The sequence below is a fragment of the Eschrichtius robustus genome, chromosome 3 (assembly GCF_028021215.1).
Source record: "Eschrichtius robustus isolate mEscRob2 chromosome 3, mEscRob2.pri, whole genome shotgun sequence".
Lineage (NCBI taxonomy): Eukaryota > Metazoa > Chordata > Mammalia > Artiodactyla > Eschrichtiidae > Eschrichtius > Eschrichtius robustus.
In genome coordinates this window covers 108894267-108915530 of record NC_090826.1, presented here as the reverse complement: position 1 = coordinate 108915530, position 21264 = coordinate 108894267, and the positions used below count along the sequence as shown (strand labels likewise).

General features: G+C 40.3%; 1 protein-coding gene across 8 annotated transcripts in view; it reads right to left on the bottom strand.

Moving 5' to 3' along the window:
- Positions 1-25: 25 nt before the first annotated feature.
- RPRD2 (regulation of nuclear pre-mRNA domain containing 2) overlaps positions 26-21264 on the bottom strand; it is a 91230-nt gene continuing 69991 nt past the window's right edge. For 2 of the 8 annotated variants that reach the window (XM_068540699.1, XM_068540698.1), the window contains 6 exons: positions 19135-19417; positions 17605-17865; positions 14798-14998; positions 8825-11588; positions 988-1176; positions 26-74 (listed from right to left, as the gene is read on the bottom strand). In XM_068540699.1, coding sequence (XP_068396800.1) covers positions 1083-1176; positions 8825-11588; positions 14798-14998; positions 17605-17865; positions 19135-19417 — 3603 coding nt within the window. In that variant the 3' untranslated portion in view covers positions 26-74; positions 988-1082. Of the gene's footprint in view, positions 75-987; positions 1177-6648; positions 11589-14797; positions 14999-17604; positions 17866-19134; positions 19418-21264 lie in introns of those variants that run through there. The other 6 variants (XM_068540704.1, XM_068540702.1, XM_068540706.1 and 3 more) reach the window with 3 other exon arrangements.

Here is a 21264-nt window from a genome sequence, read left to right as displayed (position 1 = left end):
CGCGAGCAGCGATGCGGGTGGTTCCGGCTGACCGGAAGACCTAAACTGTTACACATATGGGCAATTCCCGAGACCTGCAGTTTCAGACCAAAGTAGCAATAAGATATCCCGCGGCTTTGAGGGCAGGGGCAGGAAAATTCTCCAGAGTGCGAGCGGGAGAAAAACAGATTAGAAAGGGTAGTCATTTTCTTTTAACCATTAAGTTTTCTTTTACGTAGTCTTCACTGGCAGGTAGGAAACAGGTAAAAGCATAGACTTTGGGACAAGACAGACCTAGTGTAAATCCTGGATCGCTATGTAATTTTGGGTAAATTAATTTCTTCTAAGCTTCAATTTTCTTATCTATAAAATGGGAATAATAATAGTTATCATTCTGAATTGTTGAGGTTAATTTTATGTAAATCGTTTAATATACTGCATGGTACATAGTAATGGGCAACAATAGCTACAAGCTATGAGAACAAATGAATATAACCGCTTTGGGGCTAGAGCGAAAAATCTGCAGAGGGCACTCCTTGGAGTCCCTTCATACTCATCGTGCTTAAATAGGGACCTTAGAAACCTCTTAATCTTACAGATGAAGAATTTAAGGTCAGAGAAGGTTAAGTGGTTTAAGGCCAAACAGTAAGCACTGACGCTGGATTCTGAATCCACATCTTGTATTCCTCTACCACACCAGACTTTCTCTGGTAATAGAGTTTACTCCAATGCAATTCCCTCTTCACTTCAGAAAGAAGTGCCTGACCCTAGAATCTTAGCTCTCTGCTTCCTACACAAGACCTTTGCCTCTCATTCCCATCCTAGCTCTCAACTTCCTTTATCCCTTCTCTTCCCTCTCCCTGCTATATCCAGAACACAGGACTAGGTATATTTGATTTGTTTTACACAATAAAAATTGAAACACAACCAGATATGTAGTAAAGTATGAGGGGAAGTGGATTTGGGGACAGCTGTGAGGTTCTCAGTAATTCCCATTAGTCCCCTCACCTGGGGGTGGGGCTGGTTGGAGTTGGTTCTCAAGTTTCCAATGGTGATGTTATCAAGGATTGTGGAGGAAAAGCTGTCAGAGAAAGATGTTTAATCTAAGTTTCCAGAGGTTCTGAGAGAGGCAGCAGTTGATCTGAGTCACAGGCACCACCCTGGATCTTGGCTCCATCTTCTGGTATGTTAGACACCCTGAAATACAAAAAGAAATAAACAAGACTGTGGAAGAGGAAGATTACTTGTGTGTGTGTGTGTGTGTGTGTGTGTGTGTGTTTGGGAGAAGGTAGGGAGAATTTTTAAATGGCATTCAGAAAGTCTGACAACAGGCAGAACTTTCCCCATGGCTCTGCACCAAAAGGGACAGGGGAGTGTTACATTGCAGGCAACAAATTGGTAGCTGCTCAATAAATAATTATTGATTTAAGAATGCACCAATCACTGTACTGACTCGAAATCTCCAAAGTATTGATATACTGATACGCACCTTCTTCAATCATTCTACCTTGTAAGGATAGTAGAGGGATGGTGGAATAAGTAGATTACACTGTTATGGTAGCTCCCGGCACTCATCCCTCAAACATTTACTGACTGCTTACTGTGTGCAATGCACTGAGTGCTCAGGAAGTGCCAATCAATCAACTACTATATCATCACCTATGTAACCTGTTTTGAAGTGGAGGAAGGAAGGAATGTCAAGTTATTCCATTCCTCCGTATGGCAAGCAAGCCAGCAAGCAAGCAGACAAAAGCAAGCTAGCTAAGGCCAACGCATTAAGCCCTGGTTCTTCACAGTGATTTTGATCTATGACTAGCATGTCTCAGCCTCGGAATTTTACTATGTGCCAAGTGCCATGCTTCACTAACTCATTTAACTCCTAGAACCCCGACAAGTAGTAGCTCTTCTTACGCTCCCTTTAAAACATTGAAAAGGACTCTCAGACAAGTCAAGCCGCAGTCCGTCTGAAACCAAGGCCTGTGTTCTGCCATGCTATGCTGTCTCTCAGGGACCAGGATAATCATAATGCATCATGTTTGGTAGCACAGCTCCTTTTTTTCTCTCCAGGGTACACTTCTAGGAGCCTTTGGGGCCTAAGAGATCTTTAATATAGGGTGGAGAGAAAGGTCCAATAAAAAGCCAAGAAAAGAGGCAAAGAGGCATCTTACCAAATATCCTCTACCACACTAAGGTTAAGAAAAAAGAAAAGTTTAGGAAATAATGGCAGAAGATTTCACAGAAGTCTAGGGAAAAGGGAATCCTCAGTAAAGGGTATACTAGACCCTTAATCAATTTTGGGAAATTCTCAGCTTTACTCCACTTTTAGAATAGACATCCTGTTAGCTAAAGCTTTGGTTGAGGAGGTATTGTTTTTATAACGTTAAACTGTTTGTAAGAATTCTCTCCATTGAAGGTAAAGTACATTTCCCACTTGTTATCAGGATCAACACATTACCTCCAAATCTTAGTTTTTAGAAGCAAAATTTCCCTGCACCGAAGAAATTTTAAAAGGTATTGGAGGTAAAAGAGAGAAACGTAAGAAGGTAAAATACATAAAGAAAGGTTTACATCATTGCCACCAAATGCTTTTGAGGCCCAAAGAACTAGCCAAGTGGTTAAGCCTACAGGAGGTACTGTGGGGAGTTTAGGTTAAAAAAAAATGTTTTTTCTTCCTTAGTAATGAAGATCTAGGACGCAGCCAAACTTTAACTTTGCTTTAAAGATGCTACAAAGAGAAAGTCCAGCCAACTTTGCTGAATAAATCAAGAGGGGGAAGCTTCCTACCCAGAGCATGGGGATAAATTGAACTTTGAAGACAAAACCTTAGGCTCACCTAAAAATCTCTACTAACATTTCCCTTTCCCAAGACATTTCTTGAGTCTGAGAAACAAGGAAACAGCCACCTCCACCCTGCCTTTTAAATGACCCTGGTTGGTCAGGTCAACACCAAAGGAAAAATATGAAGTCTCCCAAACACAGGAGTCAGTGCCAACTTAAGTTTGATGCTGAAGTAAAAAAAAAAAAAAAACAAAACAAAACTCAAAAGCAAAGAGCAAAGTACTCTGAAAGAAGGCCCTAGCTACATCTACGGAAGACTACATACAACTATGGCCCACTACCCAAAAAACCAAGATTTGAAATTAATACTTCACTAATCTCTACTGCCTTTGACAATGATTGGCAACCTAGAAAATGGGACCTTAAGTATTGCCTCATGTGGGTGCAAAGGATTCCTAGCCAGGGGAGGAGAAAACAGAAGGAACTGGATGCTGCCCACCTCCTTTCTACCCATTCCAACTGAAATACTCCAAGAAAAATGTAGGAAGTTTCAAGTCTTATCTCCTTCCCACAAATTATGTGGCAAAGGACTTAATTCTCAAAAAGAAGGGGATCCAATGGGGAAGGGAAAGGAAGTAATGTGGTTGGAACATCTAATTTGCTAGGAACCCCAGCAGATCCAGGGTGTACTGGTTTAGCCAACACCCTTTTCAGTCAAACACAAACAACTGCAGCCTGTATTTGTTCTGTTGGCACTGCTTACTAGCCTCTCCACCCATATCTGTGTTCTCAACGTTTGACTCTTGCCACACTGATAACAAAGGGAAAGGACAGGAAAAAAATAATAGAACCGTAAGGTAACTGTAATATGTTTCTAGATAGATCTCAGCCTTCTTATCCCCTTCCCCTCAAACTTGTAACTAAGCATGAAAGGTTTCTTCTGTCCTCCCCCAGCAGTTCGTCAGAAATTGATATTTAATTTTACATTGCACTTGCTCCTTTCCTTTAAAGCATTATGTGCTTCTTTCTACTTCTACGTGGGGGGAGAACAGGATGTTTACTTAGGAGCCATCTCACTTACGGGTATCCCTCTTGCAGCTTTGTCTATGCAGACTCAATGAGTTATTACTCAGCAATTGTGAACAGCAGCTGACCGGACTTGTCCATACAGTTACTCATAAACAAGTATGAGAAACGCCTCAATACCCTAAAACCCATTCAGACAGTGTTTGTGTTATTCTGTCTACATACATGAGGGGGTAACTCATTCCTTCTATACCATATTGGCTTAACTAGAACAATTTTGGGGAAGTTATGTATTTTCAACATGCCCAGAAAGGCCAATGAGGAATTCTAAAAGCTGTTGCTTCCTTGGGGTGGAGACAGGAATCAGGTGGGCAAGTCAAAGTCCCAACTGGGGACCAGGAAGTAAGGGTGAGCCAGATTCCAGAAGCAGCTAGCATAGTGGTACGCCCTACCTGCTGGGTGTGTTCCTAGGCTGCTGCTATTTCTGAAGTGTCTGGTGACACATCTGTAGCTTCACGTATTCAAGGCTGCTATTTAGAGCATTCTATCCTGCCAGTGACCCAGCCTGGTCTAGACGCAGCAACTCTCTTCACCCCTTAAGCCAACATTCCACTTATTAAGCCTCACTGGGTTATGAAAAATGGATGGGGTTAAGAGAGAGGGTTTGAGTGTAGCTTCTGTATGACAGACTGTCAATATGCAAGAAGGGTAGATGTGGGCAAAGAATTGGCCAGAAGGATCCCTATCACCACTACCCCAATTTTATGTTTGCTTTAAAAATGCTTCTTCACTCACAACTGTACAACTTTTTGAAGACATAACGCAAGCTACCATCCATACAGTATGCCTTCATTACCAACCATTCCCTGAACATCTTGATCTCACCCCACCCAACATCCCTTTCAAAATTGAATTTCGTAAAGGATCAAAGAGAAAACCACAAGGCCATAAAGATCTCAAGAGGCTCAGACTGCCTTCAGTGACACTGAGTGCAGAAGTCAAAGGGGACGACAGCTGGACAAGATCAGTGCGAGAGGGGAAAAGTCAACCACACAACAAAGGAAACCATACTTTATTAAACAGGAAAACAAAAACATAATTTTGGGGGCAAAGAGATTAAAAAAAAGAGGAATGGCTGGAAGAGAGGAAAGGGCAAGTGGTCACAAGGAAGGGATGAGACGGGTGGTCTGTGGCATCTGTGTTTGCCTTAGAACCGTGCAGGCACACACACCAGCCCCTCTACCCTCCATGCACTCTTAGACCAAAAGCCAATACAACTGTATCTTCAGAGATATATCCAGGCTTTTCTTCCTGCATTCTGTAGCTGGTTTCACCTTCAGCCCTGGACAGTCATGTAGGGTCTTTGCTGAAGAAAATTTAGGTCTTTCCAACCATAGGCCTGTTCCACAAAGCAGCAGTTTCAACTCCTGGAGAAGTTCCCTCCTATTTGCACTCACCAGAGAAGCCAGGGGCCCTTGGTCAAAGCCCCAGATCTCAAAGAAAAATGTCAAACCTTTAGAGCTAGTTATTTTATTAAATGATATTAATACACATTTCAAAAGGATTTCATTGTTGTTGCCTCTAAAGCATGTACTTGTTTTGTTTTCCACACTGAACACGTGAGAATATCAATCCAACATATCTAATTTTAATCTTAACAGGCACCCCAGCCCATTCGAAAAAAGGGGGGAGGGGGAGGAGGGGAAGAAAAAAGGGGAAAAAGCAGTAATTTACAGCGGCTTCAAAACAATAACAGCTGAAGCTTAATTCTGCATGAACCAGTAACTTCAAGATTGATAGTGAATATTTTGCAATTAGAAGTTTAGCATATTCACATTATCTAGATAGGTTTGCTGTACCATATATATCACAAACATTGTATTCCTGGGATAGGAAAGGATAAAAGGCCTATTCTCTTATCATTTTACCTTCCCTGGAAACAAACCAAATTCTAGTTATCCTCAACTTTTGGGAGGGCGGAGGGGAGCAGGGAGAGAGGTTTCATCTAAGCTGACTGAAGAGTAACTCTTACAAAATACTTAAGGACTCAATTTCTGATACTGTATCACTGTGTTTTAAGTGGTACCAGTGTATTCATGACCCCCACCCACTGATTCTCTGTCTGTGATTTTACAGTGAGCACCAAGGACGTTAGTAACAACTTCACATATTCTGCTTGCATATGAATCATGTCCTTGCCAAGATACACTATGCTATGCTTTCTTTAAAAAAATCTTGTTTATTTTTTAAACTCAGGTTGAAATACAAAAGTCAGAGCACGGAGTTTTAAATCACAGACACAGAAAGAATAAAACCCCTTTGTTTCATGTTATGAATACCAGAATTGTCTTTTTTGTTTCACTATATCACATATATACATTGTTGTCTTCATTTACTGCTGTAGACAGATTTCCTTAAAGTTAACAACAGCTGACAAGTCACATACAAATCCTCACTTCCATCTTGAAACAAATGCATTGAGGATTTTGTGGCTTAAAAAAAAAAAACAAAAAACACTCCACCAAAAAACCAACCCTTAAAAGTCCATCTTCTAAACTGTACAACAAGGTCCTTCTTTCATGGATTAGCTATCATGCTTCTGAGGACAACAGCCCTGCCCCAACATTCAGGAAGCCACTGTCCTGACAACCCCGCATTTTCTGATAAAATCAAATGGTCAGAGAGCCTTTTCAAGTAAACACTACTTTTAGCTTAAACGAGAGCAGCAAAAAGAATTCACATTCTTTTATTCTAGAATTAAAAAAAAATCCCACTTTCCTGCAAAGGAAAAAAAAAACCTATCTCAGTTTCGAGTCAGAGAGAACTCTCCCTTTCCCTCCCCCCACCCCCACCCTCACACTCTCTTATACTTTTCTCTAAACAAATGTCTTAGGACTCAATATAACTGTACTGTTTCTTTGCTTTGCTACACTATATACCCCACCCCACTTACAAGGTCATGGTATCATGCATTTTTGGGGGGGGGAGAGCTACAGGGCAGAGAGGCTTGAGAAGGTCAAAGAAAGAAAGAACAGTTGGCTTAAAACCAGAAATGCATTAGGAAGATGAATGACTTGCAGGATCCTAACCAAAGAAAACATGGCGAGCCCAAATAAATAATATGGAATAAATTACACAAAAACTCCCCAACTATGATGCACACCTGGTTTAAGCTGCTCTTTATCTGAAACGCTCTTTATCTGAAAAGCAAGTTTATTCTGAGACAAATAATCTTCTGTCACTACACTACCCACTCTCTCCCATCTTTAATATTTCGCTGGAGGAATCCAAAGCAATCCCCATACTTCCTACGGTTACTCCTATACTAACTTGGAAGAAAATATAGAACTTGCTAGAATTTCCTTTTCTTTTACTCATCTGGCTGGAGATGACCAGTGTGTACCTTGGGGTAACACACTAAATAAAAAATAGTAGTAAAGCAACATTTGCCTTTCAGTGTCCCTAGATAAAAAGACATGAACACTCAGAATGCAGTGATTGTCTTTTTCCCAGTACTAGTTGTAGAAATACAAATAAGAAGCCTTTCAGTTCAGGGACAAGAAAAGCACTCCTTTCTCGTGGAAAATGACTAAGGGCAGAAACATTATTTTCTATTGAGAGTGGGAGGTGAGGTTAAGGATTGAGCCTTGAAATGTGACAGGCTGCGATCTGTAGAGTGGGGTAAATTTGAATTTATCAGGTCCTCCTGTTTCTCTGTAAAGATACAAATAATAATATCCACTGGTCACTAAGACAGATCTAAAGAGGTATAATATAAAGAAAGATGCTACTGAACTTCCTCCTTTGAAATACCAAGAAGAGGGGTGAATACAGGACTAGGTCAAGGGGAAAAGAAAGATAAAGACAAACATTTCCTTTTCCCTTGTAGTTAACTTTTGCTGAAAACTACCAACAAATGTCACTTACGTTAGGGAGGCACCATGGTAAAAATGTCTACTTCTTATTAAAAAATACAGGGATAATATTTGATAACATTTCAGTTACACCTTCATATCAATTGTCAACTGTAGTGACTCTCTTTCTGGCTAAAGCAGAAATGAAAACTGAGGGAGGAAAAAGTCAAGAAAGAAAAGCAGGAAGCAAGAGTTTGGTGCAAGATGTGTGAAACTACCTCAGAAATGTTTCCTTGTTTATGACAAATGGGCAGGTCACAACACACCATTTAACAGTTCCTTTCTCTAGCTCTCAATATTGTAGCTACTCCTTATTTTAACCTTTAAATTATATCCAGTCCCCTTTCTTTCACTCCAAGTATAAAGAGGAAAATTTTTTACTAGGATAAAATGAGGTCCGTATCTCCTCAAAGTTACTGCCTGATAGTACTTTAGAAGAGGAAAAAAAAGAAGAAAAAAAAAGCTTTAGATTTTAGGAGAGAGGTAAAGAACTCAACTGCAACATGCCTTTAAAAACAAAACAAAGCAGAACAAAACAACTTGACAGGTCCAAGGTCTCCCGCATTTCTCCCCTGCAACATCTCCTGGCTGTCAGCAGGCCACAGAGCATACAGGGAAGAGCCCCACACTGGTTACAGCAGTAACAGAGCTGGAGAGAGAAGGGGACAGGAATCCTTCCACTGACTACTTTTGACATGCCAAGCCCAAAATAACATCCCAACATTGCACATTATTATCTGTACTGATGGAAGTTTTATTTCAAATGTAATAATACTCTTCCATAGATGGGGTAAGATAAGAGCTGTTTTCCTCCCCACCCCTCAAACCCCCAGCCAAATGAAGTGGCTTTGGTTGTGTTTCTTTGCCCCCCACCCCCTTAAAATACAAACAACTTGGAGAAGGTGGGTGTAAGTGCAGTGGGAGGCAGGACTGGATGGAATAGTGAAATGTGAGCATATGCACATGGGACTTTTTAATTTGGAAGGGAGGTCCTCTGTCATAATAAAAAAAAGAAAAAATAAATCAAAGGAGGGAAAACAAACAAAAACAACAATAATAAACCAAACTCCTACTTCCAATTCTCTCTAGACTGTTCAAAATGCCTTTCCCTTAGTTTCCATCAGTACCTGGGAGGGAAGAATGGGCGTTTTGGTGCAAAGAACGGAGGGCCCCTAGCGAAAGGTGGCCTGGGTCTCTTTAAACTGTGAAAAGGGTCTCTGCTGAGAAAAGGTTCCCTAGGCCGGAAGTCTGGCCGGGGACTCCGCAAGATCATACCACTCCGGTTGATGGCGTCTCTGTGTGAGGGACCCAAGGGGGGGCCGCTGCTGTTGCTGCTGCCTCCCCCACCTCCTCCTCCATGGCCTGGGCCCAAGTGCTCCAGAGAAAGGGAGGGTAGGCTCAGGCTCTCACGTACACGGCTAAGGCCAGGGCCGTTGAGGTCCCGTTGGGTGGGGCCCCCATGGTCCCTGGGCCCTGGGAGCACCCCAAAATGATCAGCCAGGGTCCCTTGAAGGAGGGAACTATGGTCCTTGGGAAATACTGCCACAGCCCCCGCCACTCCGTGCTCTGCCAGTGGTGGGGTTGGGAAGGGTACAACCCCAGAGTGGTCAACAGGAGGTGGAGGAGGAGGAGGAGTAGAAAAAGGGACGCCACTCCCGCCACTGCTGCTATGTTCCCCAGGGGGTGGAGGAGGGGGTGGGGTGGGGAAAGGAACTCCGCTGTGCTCTCCAGGAGGAGGTGGGGCAGCATGGGCCAGGGCTGCCTCCTTTGTGAAGGGGTTCGAAAGATCCACAGAGGGTAGATGAGTGGGTGCATCTCGAGAGAAGATACCACCATGATCCTTAGGAGGGGCAGGTGGGGCAGATGATGGCCCCACTGGCTCTCTCTGGAAGGGTGTCCCATGTTCCAACGGGGACGGGGGGAGATGATGCTCAAATGTTGAGTTGAAACTGTTGGAACGAAAGCTGCCGACACTTTCCTGAAATTGGGGTGCTCGTTCTTTGTATGGTGCTGTTTTAAAGCCAGTGAGGCCTCCGCTGCCCCCACCCCCAAGGGATGCCAACTCAGAGGCACTTGAGGGGCCATTGTCAAAGGAGCTGCCTGAGGTGCTCAGATCAAACCAACCCACCCTTGAAGCCTCACGCCCATGTCCTCTATTTCCCTTCCCAGGAACTCGGATGGACTCTACAGTCTGTATTGGCTCCCCTGACATCCTCCTATTGGATGCATTATGATAACCCAAGGTTTCTATAGGGGCCCCCTTTTCTTCCGTACTATCAGGCAAGTCTAAGCAGGAGGAGGAGACTCGGGTCTCTATGCGGTAGTGCTCTTCTTGTTGCTGCTGATCAGTGGCTGTCAAGCTGGGCTGGGAGAGGTTTGAGAGACTGACACCATCACTTGAAGTGCCCTTGCTGGGGGCCTGGCCAAAATGTTTATCATCTGAGGGCTTTCGTGAGGCATTTTTAAGCATATTCTTAAACTCAATCGTCGATGTGGTGGAAATGGTGGAGGCCAGGACTTTCTCCACGCCTGACGTGGGTGGGTGGCCCGTGGGAGCAGCAAGGGTATTCTGCGGAGAGAAAAGGGAACGATGTGGAACTGGGTGAGGAGAGTCTGGGTACTGCTTCTGTGGCAAACTGAGATGCCCAGTGGTAGACTGAGACAAGCTATTGTGGTTGGAGTCAGGGGTGAAAAATGAATCATTCTTACTCGGTGATGGTGACCGGTCAGACCCAGGTTCATTCCCTCTTATGCTGAAGGCACCAAAGAGCCCAGGGGAAGACGAGAGACGGTCACAGTTCTCACTAGAGTCCAGGAGGGCCCTTACAGATGGAGGGAAGGCAGACTTTACCCCAAATTCTTGGCCCCTGTGACTATAACTGGATAAGATGGGCTGGTACTCGGTGGTATCAGAAAGCTTGCTTGATTTCAGGATAGATTTGGCTGGTTTCTTCTCTAGGTTCATCATGGCAGAGGGTGGAGGCCCTGAATACTCAAAATCTCGGTAATCTTCATCTTCCTGGAAAGAAGTATCTGGATAGAATTTCTCCTGTGAAGAGTCCATCAGGGAAGATGGTCTCTCCATTCCATCAGAAGGCTGCTTATAGGGTGATTCACTGCCCAGGCCAAAGGGTCGATATGTAGATACAGAATTGGAGAGCTCTCGGGGGTAGCTTTCCTCTCTCCCAGGGGGTGGTGATCTTGTACTGCTGGGTGTTGAGGAACCAGGGCTAATGATCTTAGAAAGCAGGGACATGGTATCTACACTGCTGGATGTGGGCTTGTCCATCATCTCATCCTGGGTGGGTGTCCCACTCCGTTCATCCCGCACAGGGGTTCCATCAATGTTGTCGATTGATGTGCTAGTAGGGCCACGCTGGAAGTCTGAGGGATGGCTTTCTGCTGGGGCACTGGATCCCAAACTGCTCAGGATTGGGATGTTTAAGTTTAAGCCACTGAAACCAGGATTACCTTTTAAGAAGTTGTGGATCTTCATTTCCAGGCTTGGGGAGGTGGACTCTGACTCCAGCTTTGGCTTGGAGATCTCTGAAGATTGGCACATGGCAACTTCAGTAGGTGGGGCAGCAGGGCTAGTATTGTGGGTACCTGTAAACCCCAAAGTGTTTGATGGTAGCTTGAAAGTAGAGCTCGGGAGCCCTGGGCTTTGCCCAATTGAGGCCTTGCTGGCTGATGTTGAAGAGACTTCAGAAGTTGATGAATTAGGGGAATAGCTGAAGCTTTTCGGAATAAAGGATTGGGTATTGGAGGGCAGATTTCTTCCTTTTATGCTAGAGACTGTGGTGTTGGCAGGGGAAGCTGAAGTGCTCTGGGATGCAGCTTCGCTGGATGGAACTGGGTTCCCAGTAACACTCTGAAGTAAAGATGACAGGCCTGTAGAAACAAAGATTAGAGGAGTTAAAAAGAACTCCCTACCTTCCAATGAAAACAATGTAGGCTAATTAGATATTCTCATTCATTCCAGTCGGAACTAGATAGACATTAAAATATGAGATCAAAGGGAATCCAGACCAAACAAGTAATGGCTAAATGTCATAGAAAACACTGGACCTATTTATCAATATAAGAAGAGCAAATTACTGAAATGTTTCTAGTAGTCATGAAACAAGTCCAACATGGCAAAATAAAAGGCAACAGGATGGGGGAGATTTTAGTGTCAGAATCATTCACAGCTTAAACAAGACAAAGCAGGAAAAGAAAGGGTGCAAAATTACTTTTAAAATAACACTTTAAGCCAGTATTTCTTAATGTTTGGTCTGTGGAACCGTTTCTCTAAATGCAAATAGATATTCTGCCCTATCCTTCCTTTCCAACCTCCACAACTGTCTCTAACAAGTTAACCTACACTGTTATTCTCAGGAGAGAGACAGCAATATGCAAATTGCAGGAATTTATTTGAACTGGGACGCTTTTTTCAAGGAGCATCTCTTGCCGCACTGGTGTTATCTTTGGGGAAACAAAGCTTTGGTTGTAAAAATTTTAGTTGTAAAATGTAGCAATAATAAATATACAAACATACACCACAAAGCTTATACAGCTAGACCACTGGGGCACTGATTCTTTCACAAGAAAACATACAATCCCCTTCTTATAGCTTGGAAAATTCAAGGATTATTCAGGCTGACACTGATGAGATTCAACCCCACTCACTGACAAAACCTTCTCAGAAGCACCGAGAAAGAATTCTTTGGGGCAAAGAAGACTGAAGTTCACCAAAGCAAACTGCTCTTGCAGAAAAATGCTTGGAAAAGTACTTGATAAAGAGATAACAGAAGGTCCTTTAAATTCAATCACATTTTGGAAATTTTCCTCAATTTCTGATCACAAATGAAAAGTTTATGTATACTTCACCTGAATTTATAGCTTTTAGTCATACACTAAAACTGTTCCTTCAAAATGATTGAAGGAAAATATTTCATATGATACTTCAATTAATGTTTCTTCAAAATTTCAATATTTATCCTTATTTGCTAAGAGATTTAAGGTCTTAAGAATTTTAAGGTTGCTCCATCCTTGCAACATTTTCAAATGCCATCAACTTCTAAATAATGATGCATGGCTTTTATTATTATCCAGTGTTTGATAATATCCAAATAATTGAAACATTGTTTATTTCAGTTATTATCCTCCTGAAAAAAAAAAAAAATCCATGTTTCATTTCCAAAAAGGTCCCTGGCTATATAAATTTCCCCTTCCTAACAGTTTGATTTAATTCTTAGTAGTAACTGCTCCTACCAAAACCAGAAGTCTTCAAGCACTGGAAAGTGAGATATGATAATATCATGATTTGAAAAAGGTATTTCAGTTATTATCTTTCAGCTGTTGTGAAATAAATTCTTCAGAAGACCATCTTCTTAACAAAGATACTACTCAGATTTCTGGTAATAGGTGAAATAGTCTCTTACCGCTAAATATTGCTTTTCTTCAATCTTAAACCATAGTCTATGGCCTCTGCCTACTGAAGTCATTCTTTTGTGCTGAAAATCAGTCAATAAGGGCTATGGGTGACACATTCAGAGCAAAGTTCTAAGAGATTTCCTTTATGGTCTTTGAAGAAATTATCTATTTAAGTTGCCGGACACAGTTCTTTTAAAAGGCAAAGAGAATTCCACTTTCCACAAGGAACTGAAAGGTGATAAACTGCCCTGTTATTCCACAAAACTTGTTTCCTGAGATTCCCACTTTTCATTTTGTCATAACACACCTAGTTCTGTTCAAATGTTGCCTGATGAGAAGGTCCACATGACACTATTGTAACAATCTGCTGAAAGAAAAAGCTTCTTCTTTAAGATCTAAGTATTGTATCTATATAAGAAGTTAAAATACAAGTGACTTCAAAATTTTTACTGTAACTATAGGATGGTGATAGAAGAGGGAGTGGAAGGGAGAAATCATATAAACATGCCAATCTCTCAAACTAATTATCCCTGAAATCAGTAGTATGAGATGCACTGTAGCACCATCATTAATTCTTTTGCTGGTTCCAATATGTAGAGCTGTGGATTACTATTTCATAGTATTTAGTTATGTGTAACAAAATTCTCTTACATGGTAAGACAAAGCTCACTATAATACAGTGCCTGGCGGATCCACTTACAGAACAGTTTAGGAAATAAGAAAATTAACAGATACCTGTACTGCTGCTCTCTATTCACATAAAGCAGGATCTCAGCACCACTGACATTTGGGTGGGATACTTCTTTGTTGTTGGGACTGTCCTATGCATTGTAAGGTTAAGCAGCATCCCTGGCTTCCACCCCCTAGAGGTACAGCACCCCCACCCCGATCCCTGCTGTGACCAACAAAAAAGTCTTCAGACATTGCCAAATGTCCCCTGGAGGCTCCTGGTTGAGAACTATTGATAAAGAGTAAGTCACTGTATTGAAGCTGTAATTCACTGCATAATTATACTGAGGTTGGTATCTGGAGGGTCTGAGAACAAAGAGCAAGGTAAGCTTTATGAAAAAATGTTAGAAGCAGACAGTTTTAGCACAAAACAAGATACTTAGCAAAGCTGAAGAGAGAGGTTCAAATAAGGTAGCGATAATAGCTAGGCAGAAAATACAAAAAGGTATGATATCTGTAGAGGCCTCTATAAAACATTAGGACATAAAAAAAAGAGATAATCATGTCTCATAAGAGTTCTGATAGTAGATTGATCTTTCTTACTGTCTTTAGCTTCAGTTAACATTAAAATGTGTAAACCTCAACATGTACTAACTTATACTAAGAGGTTGGGATACATGGTGTAAGTGAAAGAATACTGGACTCCAGTCAAGAAATCTGGCTTTTAGTCTCAGCTCTTCATTGAACAGACAGATGTGTGATCTTAAGCAGGTCACATCACCTCACTGAGTGTTAATTTCCTCACCTGAGGAGGGTATCGGACTAGAGGATATTTAAAGTCTCCTTCAGCTTTGACATTTCAGAATTCTATAAATGTCAGTTTGTACATGATAAAGAGAATAATGAATTAACTGTATTATATATTTCATAGCTTTGGATTCCTCAGAAATGGAATCCAGGATTAAGCCAGAGACAAACATTCACAATTCAAGTCCCTCTAGCGCATGTCAGTTTACCTTGCAGTGCAGGGGCTGACTGTGTCTGGGTTTTGGAAAGAGCAGACAGAATGCTCTCTGGGGTGATCTCCACCTTCGAGAGGATATTTGCTAGAGGGTTATGAGATGTTGTCGTGGCAGGTGCAGGTGTTTTCAGACCACTGGTGAGGTTGCTGGGACTTGTAGGAGTTCCTGGAGAAGGTCTTGATGCAGGACTGACCCCTGGTGGCAGAAAGATTAACTCAAGAAAATGCAATTCAAAATGACCTTTAAATTCATGATACTTTCCAGTCACTTAATTGAGTATGGTATGTTTAACAGGAATTCTTCTGTGAATGATCCACAAATTGTCCATCTTGTACAAAGAAAAAATCTGAAAATTAGATTAAGACTTGCTCCTATCTACTTGGAACACCGTTAAATTCGATTAAGTATTAAGTTATTTTTTTTTTCATATGTATTTACTAGTTTTCAGAGCCCCAACAGAAAGAGACCAGAGAACCTATTTCTTTTTTCTCTACCAAATGGAACCTACACCTCAGACTCCTCTAAGTGCTCAATAGATATTGCTGGCTAATTATGATCAGACTTGGCCACTGCATAATTCTATGTGATAAGTAAGTTATTTCCTTTTGAAATGGACTTTAAAATGAGGTTATATAAGCAATCTTTACATTTTTACATTTTAAAATACTGGGTTGATTCTTAACATAGGAAAAATGGTATACAAAGAAGAAATGATTTTTGATTTTTTTAACAATCAAAAATATAAACAGGTATTTCACACACAAAAAAAATGATAAGCATATGAAAGAAATTTTAACCACATCTTTAATCAAAGGAATGAAAACGAACAATTTTTTTAAGATTGAATTTGACGAAGTATAAAAACAAAACAGTGCTGGAGAGGTTGAGGAACAATGGGAACTTTCATATACTTGGTACATAAAATAGTACGTTTTTTGGAGAACATTTTAGTTATAACATGAAAAGACTTAACCTACATGTTGAATTTTTTGGAGTCTTTATCTTTTAGAAATAAATACTTAGTTATTTATGAAGAAATGAAATAATTGGGATTTTCTTCAAAATAATCAGGATTGGATAGGGCACAGCAGAAACAAGATGGGCCATGTGTTTACAGTGTTGAAGATGAGTGATGAGCATGTAGAGGGGCTCTACTTTATGTATCTTCATTAAAACTTCCATTAAAAAAAGTCCCATATACTTATCAACCCTTTTAAGAAGGGTTGTGCATAAAATTTTAGCATCAAGGTTGTTCATTACAGTATTCTTTTTTTTTAAATTTTTTTTAAAGGAATTCCTTTATTTTATTTATTTATTTATTTATTTATTTATTTATTTATTTATTTATTTATTTATTTATTTATTTATTTATTTATTTATTTATTTATTTATTTATGGCTGTGTTGGGTCTTCGTTTCTGTGCAAGGGCTTTCTCTAGTTGCAGCAAGCGGGGGCCACTCTTCATTGCGGTGCGCAGGCCTCTCACTATCGCGGCCTACTCTTGTTGCGGAGCACAGGCTCCAGACGCGCAGGCTCAGTAATTGTGGCTCACGGGCCTAGTTGCATGTGGGATCTTCCCAGACCAGGGCTCGAACCGGTGTCCCCTGCATTGGCAGGCGGATTCTCAACCACTGCGCCACCAGGGAAGCCCCTACAGTATTCTTTATAACAGCGAAAAATTGGAAACACACTAGATGTTCTGATAATAAAGGCTTACATAAATTATTGAATGCTATATAGCTATTAAATGATATAGCTGAATGTTTAATGACTTACAAAAATGTCCATGATATGTAGTTAAATTTTAAGTCGCTGCTTTCAAAAGAGTACAGTTGTCCCTCGGTACCCATGGGGGATTGGTTTCAGGACTCCTGAATATATCAAAATCTGTGGATAATCAAGTCCCTTATAAAATGGTATAGTATTTGCATGTAACCTATGCACATCCTTCCATATACTTTATTTATTTTTGTTTGTTTGTTTGCCGTGCCACATGGCTTGCGGGATCTTTGTTCCCTGATCAGAGATTAAACCTGGGCCATGGCAGTGAAAGCGCCGAGACCTAACCACTGGACCGCCAGGGAACTCACCGTCCTTCCATATACTTTAAATCATCTCTAGATTACTCATAATACATAATACAATATAAATAGTTGTAAATACAATGTAAATGCTATATAAATAGTTGTTGGGGCATGACAAGTTCAAGTTTTGCTTTTTGGAACTTTCTGAAAAAATACTCCCCCCAAATATTTTCAATCCATGGTTGGTTGAATCCTTGGAAGTGGAACCTGCAGATGCAGAACCGGTGAATATGGAGGACCGACTGTATACACAATATGCTTCAATTACTGAAAGAAAAATTATACTAACATTTTATTTCCCAAAACACACACACACACACACACACACACACACACACACTTGTGTTAAACACAAGTGGTTTCCTTTGGGATGGCAGAATTATGGATATTTATTTTATTCTTTTAACTTATCTTCTAATTTTCCTATGATGACCATGTATTGGTATGTATGTATGTATGTATGTATTTATTTATTACTTATGGCTGCACTGGGTCTTAGTTGCGGCATGCATGCGGGATCTAGCTCCCAGGGATGGAACACAGGCCCCCTGCACTGGGAGCATGGAGTCTTACCCACTGGACCGCCAGGGAAGTCCCTATGTTTATTTTTTAATTAAAAAATTACTTTTAATTAAAAAACAAAAACAAAATCCAGATTGATGGTTCAATTAGAAAGGTGGAAATAGGCCTTTTATCTTCTTTACTGGGGCTACTTACCAGTATTTTTCATGACTGATGTCAGGCTGCTAAGGATGGAACTGATCTTTGCCAGATCCACATTAGCCAGGTTTGGCAAAGCCAGTGCTGGAGTAGGGGAGAGAAGAGAAGTATTCACAGGCTTTGGAAGAGGTGGGGTTGCTGTCACGGTCACAGGCACTGGAGTACATGAAGAGGCCTTTGAGATACTTTCTGTTGGCTTTGTAGGTACAGCAGTGGATACAGCTGACTTCTCCACAGGTTTTTCCTTCCTGTCTTCTACTGTTTAAAAAAAGAAAAGAGATGGTATGGCATCCTACTACTTTCCAGGCTCTGCTTGCAATATGAAATAACATGTCCCAATATTTCCTAAAAAGTACTATGCTTTAGAGAAAAATAATTCACTTCATGATTTTTTTAAAAAGTCATGCTCTTTATAATTTATGAACCTTCCCAGCTTTAATATCTGCTTAAAATGAATTCCCCAAATGCATCTTTTATCTTACTTTTTAATGATTTCTTTACATCTTCTTAGTATCTGTATATTAAATTTGTACATTTCTGGAAGCATGTTATTATTTGGTACACATTTGTGTTCTGTCTTTCAGTAATATTTATGTCATAAATTGTCCTGTCTTTTCTTTGCCATTATTAACCTGAGAGCTTTCTAAGAAACAGAAACTCTGTACATATGTTAATGTATTATCCTTTGGTCTCCTGAAATTGGCCTGGCACTGGGGGTGCAATCAGGCACTAATGCAATGTTTTAACTCTTGATGTCTCTGCAATACATTCCTCTTAATGCTTTAAAGGCAATGCACTATATGGATAGTGCATTAAATTCAACCTAAGTCAAACTGCCTAATAAGAATAATTATAAAAGCTGGGGATGTCAGAGAAACAATTCACCAATCCAGGTTAATTCTGAAAGTGTGGTTAACAAAATGTGGCTTTGGAATCTTGAAGGTCAAGAGTGACAGAGAATAAGGAATTCCAGCATAAGTGGCTCTTTAGAGCAGTGCTGTTCAAAAGAAATGTAATTTAAGCCACATATGTAAGTTTAAATTTTCTAGTAACCATATCAAAAAAAGAAAAAAAGGTAAAATTAATTTTAATAATATATTTTACTTATCTCAATATATCCCAAATATTTTCATTTTAATAAGTTATAAATATAAACAATTATTAATGAGATATTTTCACTCTTTTTTAAAGCACTAAGTTCCTAGAATCCAGTGTGTATTTTGTTTTGTTTTTGTTTTTGCCACACCACGTGGCTTGCAGGATCTTGGGTCCCTGGCAGCGGAAGCGTGGATTCCTAACCACTGGACCACCAGGGAATTCCCTGAACAGCACAGATCTTGAGCAATGATTCTCAACGTACGTGGCATACCAAATCCTGAACCACTGCTCTACAGACAATACTACTACCTTGGTGTTCTAATTTTATAAGGATTAAACCATCTTTTAATACCTGCCTGTGATAGATTTATTGGTGGGGAAGGCAAAACAGATAAGGAGCAAGTTGTCTACTAATTATATAGGACATACCAATGATTTTTGACCCATCATCTTCCACATCTGAGAGTTCCATGTCTTCCACATCACGATTATCTGTTGCAGGCTCAGGTGTGGCAGATTTCTCACTCTCCATGGTTGGTGACTGGGATTCCTCACCTCCCATTCCTTGAAAAGGAGACTCAGAGCCAGTTGGGGAGGGAGCATCCATGCTTGGGGAAGGGACTGGTGATTCCTCAGGGTCAGGAAGGGTTGACTTCAATTGATCCAGCTTTTTCTTTAAATTGTTCACTCGATTAGCAAAGGTTTTATATGCCTAAAAGAGAAAAAGAAGAGTTTACTCCTCTGAGAAGTAACCAAGAAGCTACAATTTTGACTTGATCAGATTTCTTCATTATTATTAACTATATCACTGGTATAAAATAAGAAAATATCATCTGTCAAGCATGGAGTAGTTTCCAATCTCTGCTTTTTATATTCCCTAAGTCAATATTACCATCCACAGTTGCCCAAGTTAGAGACTTAGAAGTTATCTGCAATTCATCCTCCCTTGCTCCCCTGTATCCCTCCAAGCAACCAATATTTATCAAGAGCCTAAATGTGCTGGCCACTCTTCTAGGCACTGGAGATACAGCAATGACTAAGAAGACAAAAATCAAATCAATAAATAAAGCATAGCCTGAGAGGTCAAATACTATTGATTTTTTTAAAAAAAGAAACTGTTTATTTTAAAAGGTTTAGGTGTACAAAATTACTCTGTAGATAAAATAGAGTTCCCATATAACCCACACCCAATTTTCCCTATTATTAACACCTAACATTAGTATGATACATTTGTCACAATTAATAAACCAATTTTGATAATTATTATTAACTAAAGCCCATACTTTATGTATATTTCCTCAGTTTTTATCTGATGTTCTTTTTCTATTCCAGGATCCCATAATTTAGTAGTCACATCTCCTAGGCTTCTCTTGTTTGTGATGGTTTATTAGATTTTCCTTACTTTTGACGAACTTGACAGTTTTGAAGAGTACCGGTCAGGTATTTTGCAGACTATCTCTTAACTGAGGTTTGTCTAATGTTTTTCTCATGGTTAGACTGGGGTTATGGGTTTTGGGGGAGGAAGACCACAGAGGTAAAGTGTGATTGTCATCACATCATATCAAGGGTACATACAATCAATACAATGTACCACTGTTGTTGTTAACCTTGATCATCTGGCTTAAATCCTATTCATCTGATTATCTTAATTGCCAGTGTCTTGAAGCTGTGTGTCTTTTTCTTTTTTTTTGTTAAGGGTGTTGGAACGTTAGATCGTGGAATAATTTTGGTTGGTTGAACAAGAAGCATTATTTAAAAAATGGAGTGGAACGGAAAATAATATGCTAGAATTGAGCTTTTGTTTCTAGATATAATTGAGTAGTTTGTAGCACAGCAATGCTCCCATCAAGAACAACTAGAAAAGCCAGATATATACACATACATATCTATACACACTCACACGCATGCGCGTACGTGCACACACACATATTTGAATGTACTGTAGAGTGCTAAGGCAACGAAAACCCAAGTGGCAAATTCTATAGCAGGGGGAAACCATGAGGAGAGTCAAGCTGACATTCTGCAGTTGTCTTTTCTCTCAGGGTCCTACTGATTTTGGGGAGCTAGGCAAGAATTTGAGAATTCAGGCAAAAGGAAAAGGCAGAGGGTTACTACTAAATAATATAAAGAAAAAAGGAGAACTTTTAAAAGTCTTGCTGGCCTGTAGAGATAAATTAGAAAAAATTAGAAAGGCCAAAATTTTGATGAAAGAGGAAGGACAGAACTGGCTCAACAATATGCTATTGCTTTTCCTTCAAGATATTTGCTGATAGATAACCAACAAGGACCTACTGTATAGCACAGGGAACTCTACTCAATATCCTGTAATAACCTACAGGGGAAAAGAATCTGAAAAAGAACAAATATATGTATATGTATAACTGAATCACTATGCTGTACACCTGAAATTAGCAGAATACTGTAAATCAACTATACTCCAATTAAAAAAAAAGATATTTGCTGAATTATGAAGCTTGCTTAAGAGGGAATTAAAGAAGTCAAGCAGAACAATTCTGAAAAGCAAAGCAGAGTTAAACATAGTCTCATGGTGCAGAAGAG